This window comes from Dicentrarchus labrax, unplaced genomic scaffold (genome assembly GCF_905237075.1).
Source record: "Dicentrarchus labrax unplaced genomic scaffold, dlabrax2021, whole genome shotgun sequence".
NCBI classification, from domain to species: domain Eukaryota; kingdom Metazoa; phylum Chordata; class Actinopteri; family Moronidae; genus Dicentrarchus; species Dicentrarchus labrax.
Window position 1 is genome coordinate 7,289,087 of NW_026136714.1, and position 12,760 is coordinate 7,301,846.

The 12,760-nt window shown below is 38.7% G+C and overlaps 1 protein-coding gene across 7 annotated transcripts in view; it reads right to left on the bottom strand.

Annotated features, from left to right (window-relative positions):
• Nucleotides 1-12,760, bottom strand: part of mctp1a (multiple C2 domains, transmembrane 1a) — a 132,091-nt gene that overhangs the window by 83,964 nt on the left and 35,367 nt on the right. For all 7 annotated transcript variants that reach the window (XM_051423736.1, XM_051423734.1, XM_051423735.1 and 4 more), the window contains exon 2: nt 1,671-1,791. In XM_051423736.1, coding sequence (XP_051279696.1) covers nt 1,671-1,791 — 121 coding nt within the window. The remainder of the gene's footprint in view (nt 1-1,670; nt 1,792-12,760) is intronic.

Genomic DNA, 12,760 nt, shown 5'->3' on the forward strand with positions numbered 1-12,760 from the left:
CTTTCCCTCTCTATAATAAGCTATCTTGATGGGCTCAGGACAACACAGGTGAGCTCTGCACCTCGCTGCTCATTATCCGGACGGACAGGTAGTCAGGAAAAATGTACACAGGAGAGCAGATCAGCTTATTGAGATCTGTCGTCATGGTGACTGCTACAACTGCTAATGAGACCTTGTCATCCATCACTATCCAAACCACTGTCTGTTAGAATATATATGAAAATATCTGGCCCTGCTTGTTTTGGTTAGCTGGCATTTCCACTGTGGAAGACATAATCGCATGCTTAAGCACAGTATAAGGGGTTATGGTCAGACAGCTTCCACAGTGGGTGGCAGGCTATCTTAAAATTACTCTGCAGTGGTGGTCCAGCAAGGTTTAATATGAGATAATATATTTTATACTGGTGCACAGAATAGATAACACTCTTTCTCACCACATTGGGAGAGATATAACCTGACTGCGCCAGATGGTTTATTACACAGAACCATCTGGGAAGTCATTGTTGGAAATGTTTCAGAAAAGTACCATAACCGTCTATCGTGGGCAAACTTCAACCAATCAGATCAATGAACCATATAAAGTAGTTAAACCAACACTCACCAGTTGGGAGAAAAGCGAAAAATGTATTTTCCATCAATAAAAGCCTTCAGTGCCATCCTTTGCTCTTCTTTCAATAAAGAAATATTCTCCAGTTCTGATATAACTTATGCTAGCAGCATCTATGATAACCTCTTTACCACCTCACACACAAAGCATTAAACCGTGCCAGTAGCTCATGTCATAGTTGACAGCAGTTCCTCAAAAGACCCTGACTGCACATACTGAAGGCTGGCAAATGATGCTGATGCTGATCTCAGCTGCCTCGCAAGGTTAGGAGAGACAGGTATATGCAATGAATTGAACAGCTCAAGATAGCACTGGCCAAACATGCCCACTCCTACTCCGCTGACCCCTTTGAACTACCACTCAGCCTTCTTTGGGCCTCGGATTTTGGTCTTGTAAAGTTACTAAATAAAATATTTATCACAAAATGCAGAAACCTTTGAGAGTGGTCACATACAATGATAAACAATACTGAAAAGTATTTACTTAAACTAAAAGCCTTGATGTACCTTGGGTAGTGAAGGGATAGGCTTGCACTATGATTTAGTCATATTACACAAAAGTACCAGGGGATCATACTAGTAACAACTGTCTTGGCTCCAAATGTGACAAGTTCTAGCTTTAGCCAAAGCTGAATTATTTTCGTGCCTTGATGCACAGGAAATGTGCTGTATCATTCCTAGTAATTCCATCTCACTTCACACATGGAAAATGGGGTGAACTGTGAGGAGAAGATGTGTGATTTAACAAAACCCTACATGGGGAAAGAGATAAGAGAGAGAAGAAAGGGAGGAAACTGTGAGAAAAGAACAGAGGTGAAGGAGAGAAAAAAAGTAGTGAGAAATATTACATTATTATACATAAAAATAGGGGAGACCCCTCAAAGATAGCGGATAGATTGACGATACAATGAAATAGCCTGGGTATAAACCAACTCAGAGAGGTGGATAGAGACCAGGATATGGTACCTTTTATCTAATGGGCTAGATAAAGTCTTGCTATTCACACGGTCTCTCCACATAAACCTCAATACTGTTCAGGTAACAGGAAGAATAAAGAGACCTACCTGTCCTATCTCGGATGGCCAGGTTGTTCCCTTTCTTTAGGACGATATCCAGCTGGTACATGGCTGGACTGGGAGGTTGAGGCGGGGGCTCTGCATTACTGGGCCCCACTATGTTGATGCCCTGTAGAGAGAAGTTACATGAGTTATGTTTGTTTTTATGAGGACAAAGAGAGGAAACTGGTCAACTGATAGGGCTCAGCAGAAGTTGACTCAACACTGTTTACTTCAATATCTTTGAAGACTGACTGCTTTAAAATGGTTACTTGATAACTTGATAATTTTTGTCTGAGTCAGAACCATCAATATTTAGAGACAATGAATGTTAAACTTGAGGAAATGGCATTTTGTTGTTTTTCATATTGTTTGTGTATGTGAAAAATGCCCAAAGGAACAGACCTTTACAAAAGGTAAACAGAGAAATTGCTCATGTTTTAGAAAATGATTATTTGTGCATTATATAATATATGTTGCAGGAGTAGTTTGATAAATAATCCTAGCACGCATGCAACTTCTTTGGGAAGCTTCTGAGCTTCAGGCTCTTGAAAGGGGTCATCTTGGTGGCTTTTCATGTCACGCTGCAGCCCTGAGGTCAGTGCTATACTCCACTTTGACACTCCACTTTGACAAGGAGCTCCCACTGGCTCTAATCGTGGTTCCCGTCGTAGCCAGAGGGCCATTAGCAAGCCACATGATGAACAAGGCTATACTCTAAGGTCCACTACAACTTACTTTCTTTCTCTACCTCTTGCTGATCTTATTCTCATTTCCGCTCTCTTCTCCATTAGACAACCCGTGCGTGGGCATTCCTGTCATGTTTCCCCAGCTATCGTACTCTGAGATGAGGCTCAGAATAACTATAAAAGAGCAGGGAAATGCTTGTGGACCACTGGGAGGCTACTAACAGACTGCCAAGGCTAGCATAAGAGAAACTCCCACTAGAGAGGAGCAGAAGAGCAGAGAGATCTCCAAACAGCTAAAAACAGTATAAGGATGCAAAATGGAAAAAGGGGAAAGAAGACCCACAAGGAGACTCTCTATTAACACCTAATGAGGCTGTCAAAAAACTTCCTGTAATTGTTAATAACATTATTTCCCTCCAGAATAATGCTGGACTTCCCTAAAAACAACATGACTGTCTACGAAAATCACCTAAAACAGTGAAGGATGGAGTCTCCTGCATTTCTTTGTGTGAAGATGCTACAAACTTATATGTTACAAACACTTTTATGTTGCGTGCAAACAGAATATGCCCAGAAAATGCATTTAACACCCTATTTTTAGAAGTGTCATAATGGTGTTATGGTGGAATATGGAGGTGCAGCATTGTTCTTCTATTCTTTAGAGACAGCCCTGCACTGAGACTACAGGTTAATAATAGTGAGTATAATTGCACTGTGGTCCATTTGGTCTCACTGTGATTATCTTGTGCTGCCCTCAAAAATTCCAAACATAATCTATCTTGGATATCATGCTTAACTATCACTTTCTATGCATGAGGAAATGGAGATTGGTAAATATGCCACTTGAGAAATAAACAGATACAAATTAACTGGCATTTGGAGCAGACATTGTAGGAGACGTGTGTATTATATTATGCCGTTCACTGAAACAGAAACACAAAAGGCAATCCAAAAAACCAAAGTACTATTAAATTACACTTCAACACTGGCAGCCCACTGACACTGGCAGAAGAGTATTATTACCACTGTCACCACATTAAGAGCAATAATTAATTAATAATTCAAATATCTATGATTACAGATATCAAAATATTTATATGCAAAGGGTTGTACAGGCTGTACACAGCAACAGTTTAAACCACAGCAGCTGGGTGATACATGTGGTGCTGTGTAAAACTCTCCATGGAAAAGTCAGTCCAAAACAATTTTAGCTTCACAGCACCTGCTGTCAAACAGACAAAGAGGGAAAGGGAAATAGAGTTCATCTCTTGGGGAAAAGAAAAAATTGAAATAAATCTAAAAGACCAAAATGTAATCTGTCAGGAAACAGGTGCAACAGAGCAGCAAATATCTAGATAAATCTAATGTGAACATTCAAGGGCAGTCGGAGAGTTAAAGCTGTCTTTGAATAGAATAAACTTGGGGTCAACAGTGCATGTGAGTCACTGTAATTGAACTCTGTGTTGCGCAATTGCAGGGCTCTGACCATCTAACATTAAGCCATTTTTCCTATAAACTTGACTAACAAACAGTGACAAAGAGACACACAGAGCAAAACAATGTCGAGTCGGGTCGAATCAGAACACACAGTGATTAAGAAAAAAAATCCCCAGACACACTGTGCCCACAGCAAATGCTAGTGCACGTGTTTTTTAATTCTCTGTTGCACATGTATAAAATCTTTAGTACTTTTTCAGAATGTCAGTATTTACTGTGTGTATGCTATACAGTATAACTAACAGACACAGATACACAAGTTAAACACACACACACACACACACACACACACACACACACACACACACACACACACACACACACACACACACACACACACACACACACACACACACACACACGAGCACAGGATTTGAAAAGGCCTGTCAACATCTTTGAGTGAGCAACACTTGATAGGATCAATGAAGTCAAAACCATGTACAGAAAGAACAAAACAACCAGTTAGACTCAGGATAAAGATTAGGGTAGTTTCTAAAAAGGGGTCAAATCTGAAACTGCCTCTGATTGTTACAAAGAGAAAAGCTTTAAGCACTGCCAAAATGCAAACAGCAAATATACAGTATAGCAGTATATTGGTACATTTTATTTTATTTTTTTGACTGAAAACTATGAAGAATTCTATAAAATGGCTGAGGCGTTAGTGGAGAGAGCCACGCACTTCAAAGACACAGACGACACACACATTCACAGTGACAGTAATAAGAAGAGGAGAAGAGAGGAAAGAAAGAAAAGGCAGCCAAGGTCCATCCCACTCCACCTGCTCTGTGTTTCATGGTTCCCTGAAACTGACAGCTACTACAACCCAATTCTCTGTCTCTGTGCAGTCCCAGAGGTGTAAATATTCTGACAGGAGACTTTACAGATCAACAGAATGGGTGTATGTCAGTGCTTATTTATTCTGCTGTCACACATGATATACACACACACACAAACACAATTTCATACATTTTGAAATGTAACTATTGTCATTTAAGATTTGTATGCATAATAAAGATAATTTGAACATACACATTTAAAGAAATATAAACAAAGGCCTGTTTGAATCCAGCAGCAAAATGTAAATACAGGAAAGAAAGGAGCTCCATTACAGCAGCATGTGGCACCAATCCAGTGAGATTCAACTACCAGAGCACTTTACATTTACATTAAATAATCCCTGGAGAACTTTACTGGAAAGTGCTCTGGATATTTGGATACAAGCCTTCAGCATTTCACAAAAACCCTTCTGCCCGAATCCCAACTGAATCCATTCAAATATCAATCAATACCAATTTCCTTTTCCATTAAGTAAACACAACTTTGATTGATAAATGGGGTTCTCCGTTGCATTTCAAATATTGATGGCAACCTTGAATCATTTCATCATCTCCAGGGGGCTGTATGTATGTATGTATGTATGTATGTATGTATGTGATCCATACACAAAGAGTGTGTGTTTTGTTGCCTGTTCCTTAATGTTTCTTTGTGTCTATATGTAGAGTTATCAACAATGACTAAGAGACAAGAGAGCTGATCCTTCATCAATAAATAAAACAGATTATGTATCACACTTCTGAAAAGAGAGTAAATAGTCAATAGGATATTCCAAACCAAGAGACTCCGGCCAGACACAATGCATATTATTTGCTGCTTCCAGTCCAAGAGGAAGGGCACAAGAGGTTTAGAAGTAGATTATCTGGATATACTGCATACGCATCAGTTCAGCTCCAAGGTATGTTATGAAGCTATAAAAACCACTAAGTCAAACCGCCTCACTTCTATTGACTACCCTGAATCTTAAAGTCCCCCTCCACTCAAAAATATGTTTGTTTTGTACCTACAGTTGAATGAATGAGCTTTACTATACAGAATGATGAGTGTGCAGAGTTTCTGAATTTTGTCAGTTGAATCAGATTTGGCTGTTCAATACTCAAGTGTGGTGTGGAGACTTGTAGCTTCAAGTGCACTTATACTGAGAATGACCTTTGCAGTGAAGTAGGAAACACTTGTTATATTTATAGATTCAAGATTTTTATTAAAGATGAAGGAATATATGTAATTTCAAAGACATTAACAAGACTTTTATCAAATTATTATTCAAAGTAGAGCAATTTACGTATGTGTTAAAACATGTCTGGAGCTGATCTTTAATAACAGGTACATTGTACAAAGAAAACTCACAAAGATCTACACACACAATGCCATTGCTTAATCAGAGTAATGGCTTCAGAAGTACAAAATGAAATTGAATTTAACTGAGAACTACCAGCAGTTTTGTTGTTGAGCTGGTGCATTTTATACCCCAATTTCACTGACACATTTGTGCAGTAAACTAAAACAGAATCAATTACCCTTTATCACCACTTTTTGTGCTTAAGTGGAACACAAGTTTTGGCCTTTTGGGTCAACATCTTGCTCCTGAACTTTTATTTTTGGCCACACTTTCTCAACTCCAGCTAGCAATATCAGTGTGGCCATGTGGCATCTGGCAGCTCATAATGTTCAATTTCTTTTCAGCACAAAGTGTGAACAGGCACTAGTGGCTCTTTGCCAAGGATGCACTCACAACCCACACATGAGCCATAACTTTCCACTCCCTGACAAAGGTTCTTCTCAGGTTCTGGGTGAAAATGGCCAGCTGAAAAGGTGATAATATTGTAAAATCGAGTAGCTTCTGTGAGTGATCTATTAAAAAGAAATTAACAAAAAAAAAAACAAGATCCTGGAAGTCGTGCTTGATATTAAGTATTGCAGATGACCATGGAAAAAACAAGGCACCCCATCTTCAGGGGAAATAATATTATAAATGTATTCTTCGAGCATATAGGCAATCAAACAGACCAACAGGAATCCACTCTAGGTCCTCAGAGTCACCACTTGATCTCAAGGAAGACTTCCAGAATCTGTTTTTTTGTACTTTCACCTGCCCACTAAAGAGAGATAAGAAACGTTTAGAAAGTTTGACGCCCTACTGGGAGATTTTCACATAAGTTCACATTTCACATTTAAAAAGGGCAAACTGGTAAGTAACAGAAGTGCTTAGAAAACTTTCCCTATTGGGATACCAACCAGAGTTATAATTCTTATCCTGGATTATATGTCATGACAGTCGTGTCTTTATGGAGGAGGAAGCCTGTATGTAGCCCTGGGCACTCTGTGCAGACAGACTCTCGTTTCTCACAACGATGGCAGGTAATTTCCAGGCTCTGCACCTCGGTTCCTGCATAACAATAACCCGTTCCTGCTTTGCTCATTAACAAGGACGTTACGACAGTTCTCCTTCTGTTGGGAGAGATGCCACTTCCTGCAACCCAACACAAAACCTAAATTTGTCCCCCTTATTATGAAATGAAATCCTCGCTGACCAGTCACTCCTCTGTCCAATAATCTTGTCAATTTTATAGCTCTTTTTGTTTATTGTTATCTAATACCTTGCTGTAGGTCGTAGAATAACTTGAAATGTCCTTTGTGTAGTAATTAAGGGCATTTAGTGGTGTTGTTGCAGATTTCAAGTTAGTTAGTTGTAGTTAGTGCATTCATTTGCCAGTATCTTATATCTTTAAAGCATCTTTAGAAAAAAATTATGAGATAATACACATAGAAAAATATACATTAATGGACAGATTTATGAGTCTTTGTATGGATAACGGATGACGTTTTATTTGCATAAAACATGACTAATTAATTTTCCCATTTTAGCCATTCAATGTAAATGGCTTCTGTGCTGCAATTTTTAGTGTAGAACTAATGTGAACACATTCTAGTCTCTAAGTCTAAGTCTGCCTCATTCATTTACATATTAACTGAAACCCAAGATCTACCAGCTCCACAAAGCCATAACATGAGGAGTTCAGTAAATATCAGCAATCCGATTTCACTGCGCTAGCGGAGAAAAAAAAACACTGCTCTAATACTGTACATTAATCTAATTATGAGGCTCACTAAGTAAATGTGGCTCTCTAATATAAGTAAAATTGATCTTATAATGAGAGCTAGGTAATTTAATCGACACAGCAATTTAAGTGATTCCCCACAGTGCTAAAACAATCATTCACTTTAAAGATGCATACAAACACAAAGATGCATTTTGATGAAGCGCATTGTGTTCTGGAAGAGTAGAGGGGAGCAAAACAAAACAAGTATCTTATTTGTTCTAATGTTTTTACAACAAATTAGTGTTCTCTATGGATCACTGAGAAATATCTGCATTTGATATTAACTGTATAGACTGCAGCACTGCTATGAAACAGTCTTGCTTAGTTTAGGCAGTAACACAAAGTCTGATAAATTATTAAACACAGACATCCTGGTAAGTATTCAGAACTCCAGCCAAAACCTAAGCTAGTGTATTAATTAGTGGTTTTAATCATCCGGTAATAATCTTACAGCAGTGGTCTGGTGGCCTGGTGTCTTATTCAAGAATAAAATACTTGACACGTGGCCGTTGATTTATGCATATTAACTGTTGTGTTCATTGACACTGAGATGGCTGATCTTGCTAACCAGTAGATCATGTTGCTGCTATCAGCCACACTGACAGGATGAGGCAGTTTTAGCTCTCAGGGTCATGTGTTTAAAAGTAAATCTGTGTGTTTTACAACGACTCTGGCCCCTGTAATTAATGTCTTGTTTATTGTCTTGATTAAAACATGAATGGCAACAGTGTGCTTTAATAAATGCAACTGAGCCAGTCAACAAGTAAACCTACAGATAGAATTACTAATTAAAAATAAAAACATGAACATGAACACAAAAAGTGTGAGTGAGGACTGAGCCAAAAAACAGGTAAGTGTAGACTAAGCCTAAAACAGCTCCCAGTCTCACTTGTGATATTTCACAGGCTGATACAGTGATCCCATTATTTCTCTTTATGGGTTCATTTTCAGCTACAGAACCTCTTAACAAGCTTTTCCTGCACAGGACATGAAGTCATCCATCAAACAGATATTTCAAGGTATCCAAGATAAAGCATGTAAGCAGAGCACCATGCACGGACACATTCACACATTTTGCATATGCACATAAAAACACACGTACAAAACAAACTGGACATAGCTATGTGGGGACCATTCGTTTTGATGCCATCACACTGAAAATATAACACACTTACAATTTGTAATGAACACCAGCCTGATACTGATCCCTGTTTTGCTTTTCTATTTCCACCATTAGCGTCTTGAATACCCGCGGACTAAAACACATAAATCTATGAACACACATACTGTACAGCACATAGACACTCGTGACCACACACAGAAAGGCTAGAAAGGATCTTAAGGGCTGTCAGTGAAGCCTATTGAATTGCTAGAAATGTATCTTTCATGTACTCAATCTAATTATAGGACATATGGGGGAGGCGAATAGTGGAGAAGATTCAGGCTTAGGTTGTTGTATGTTACATTACAGTACAGAACATTTCTCCCTTAAGACCCTCCTGAAATTTCCTACTGAAATGAAGTAACAGTGTGATGACTACAAAATAAGAACAACCTCTAGTGGGGCTCATTTCAAAACGTTTCAGAACAGGACGTTCGGTTTGGTACGCCCTGTGAACTCAAATTAAGGTCAAATTTTATGTCACACGGAACAGAGACGTTTTTTACCTGGAGAGTTTTAGCAGTGCACCAGTTGTCGTCTATCAGCTGTAGAATGCTAGTCTTGAAACATGTCATTTACGTCGGCATCACCTGAATGTGATGATTAGCAGAACAAGACAAAAACAGACTGGCAACCTCTCCCAAAGTAATTACTATGCATAAGATAAGATAAGACAGATCCTACACTGGGGAAATTCACACGTTACACCAGCTCCATGCCATGAAGTGTATTGCAGCAGATAGGCGACCATAGAATGTTATAGAAAATTGTGCCTAAAATTGTGCCTACCCTGTATAAACAAGAACAAGCTGCAGTTGTTAAGGACTTATCAGCCGGCCATACTCAGCTATACTACTAATGTTATTTATTTGTGTATTTATTTTTTTATTGACAATATTCCAGTATTTGAGTGTGTTAACACTGGAACAGAATGAATGAGCTACTGTTTTTTTAAACACTAACAGCCACTTTTAGTTCTTTCAGCCTCTCTTTCTTGCGTATTCTGAAAATAACTGACAGCCAGCAAAACCAGCACAGAATGTCCTAAGATGAACCTTAAGCAGCACTCTTGGTTAAAGTGACTTTGTACTACATGGAAATATTCATAGAATTCTTAAGGCAAAAACATTGAAAGGAGGATGCTAGAAAACTGTCATCACATTACAAAATGTGGTTTACCTCTAGATATCAATCAGCCAAAAAATAAAAAATAAAATGTTTTATTAGTCATCTACCTGTTGAAAAAACCTGACCTTAAATTAATTAAATTCAGTAAACACACATAAATGTTACACTTAAAACCCACATATTGCTGATGGAGCCAAATTTTATTCAGCCAGCCTTAGTCACAGATGGTAAAATAGTTTGTCAGCAACTCAATACAGTCCTCACTTCATCAATGACAGGTGAATCACCATCATTCTCCACTGCCTCTGGTCATCAGAACCACATTCTATCTCCTGCTCTCTTTAACTGTCTTTTTCTCTCCTTCCCAGTAAGACCAGGTACCAGTATCACAATCACAAAGCTGCTTCTCCACTTCCATATCTAGGACTCAATATTATATTAATGTAGATACTATATTATATTTTTGTTTAAACTGATGAGACAGATACATATGCACATATTTCTCTTTCTCATCACATGGAGGCAGTCACAAAGCCCTGAAAAATGTTTTCCATTAAACTTTCCCAACTAAATAAGCTGCTCCATTAAATACCACTATCTCAGGGCCATTACTGTACCTCTCTTCAGTATGTGCAGCCAGGTAATGTGTAATGTGACAAAACACAGAGCCAGTGCAGGGCTCAAGCAGGTAGACAACCAACAGCCACTCGGCTAGATAATGAGGTCTCTTTGGTGTGTTCTTTTCTTAATAACAGTCTAGCAGTGTCCTGTACAAAGAGCAAGCTTCTTCACTTTCTCTAGAATCATAGATGAAGCTGCTCCTCTCAGACTGGGGTAATGAGTCCCTTAATGCAGCAGTTATAATGTCCTGCTTATAACAGCTGAAACACTTACTGATGTGTTTGAATAGGTGACAGCTGAAACCCTGATAAAGCAAATGAGTTAACAGCGACAAACAATATTAATACATTGTACCACTACCAAGTATCTGTCAGACTTCACATTAAAAATGCTGAATCTGTCATTGAGGAAAAAAAACACAATTTAGTCATACACATGCAGTGCAGACATCCTTGTTTATTATTATGCTCACATCTACCTCTGAATGTCACTGCTTTCCCTAAGACAGACTCTAATGTCAAAATGTATTCTTCGTCTTCCATCCCATTATCCTGATGCTGAAAGATAGTTTAACAGCCCAGATGGTGATATTTCAGTCTATCAATTGTTCATGATCACAAAAGGAAACCCAGTGAGGGAGAGCCAGAGTCACAGAGATGGAAAGCAATGAAGTGATTAAAATGTACAAATGGACACAGTAAGTGAGAAGAAGTTCATTTGTTCAATGTCTACTGCCAACTTTCATATTCAACCACAGTACGTGCATCAGTCTCAACATCAAACAACACTCGTCATGCTCCCCAAATGACAAAAAATATTGTATTAAACAAAAATGTGGTTTACTTACAAAGTTTTGGTTTATTTTATGTGCTTAATATTCAAATATAAAGAGAAAGCATAACAGTAGTGCATCCCCAGCTACATCATCAGTGCCATCCTCCTGCAACAGTTTCATATTCTATCTATTGTAAGCCCTGACAAATGATTGCATTTTGTAAGTAATGTGAACCATGCCACATTCTCATTATGTGGAATGAAAGATGACGATGGGAAAGATTCCCACATTTAGTGTTCATTTAGGCTGGGAAGTGAACATCAAAACTTTTTTATGAGCAAATGTGTCCCCATAGTTATGAGTATTAAACGTTGCCAAGTAACGACTGGCAGTGAATGCTTGCTCAGATTTCTGCCCACTTAGTATTTCAAATGTTTGCCTTCTTTGGTTACATAGTTCAAGTTAGAGTGATATAGTGTATCAGTGTTTATTTTTCAACACCATTCCATATTACTTCAGTCAGCGCCTTCACAACAATATAAGATAATTTCCACATGAATGTTAGTTTCTGTTCGATGGACTTTGCCATCACTGTGTGAATGTGTGTGAAAGGGTGAATGTGGCACGTAGTGTAAAAGCGCTTTGAGTGGTCGGAAGACTAGAAAGGCGCTATACAAGTACAGGTCCATTTACCATTTACCATTAGTGATTTTTCTTTAATGAACTTTTCGTTTCTAAGTGATTAGTAGCCATGTCATGATACCTGAAATTTAGTAGTTGATACCAATACGCCTCTCTCTGTTTTTCTCTCTCTCTCTGTATGTGTCTATGTTGGCTTTCTTCAGCAGTAAGTTTTATGAAGTCGCCCAAAAAATAGGCAAAAGGCGTGTGTGGACGGGGCTCGTTGTTAATGACGTAGCGTATCAAACCGATCAAAGAAAAAGTGGTAACTAATGACATCAGCACCAGCTGATGTGTTCACTGTTGTTCCGTAACACCGTATCTGCGCCATAGCACGTCTGTCTCTGTTTCTCCGCAGAGCTCCAGCAGGAAGGGAAGAATTGATCCCCAGGTACCTACGGTATTTACAGCACTGTAGAAAAGTTTTCAAAATGTTGGCATCGACTTGGTACCGAAGTATTGCTTCTTGTGACATCCCTAGTGACTAGAGTGCCATCCTACTACATTGTTTTTACACCTAGTGTCTCCCTGGAGGGATTCCACTGTTGCAATTACAGCTAGCAGTGATGCTTTTAACACAATGCTCTTTAAATAGGTTTGCTGTTGACATG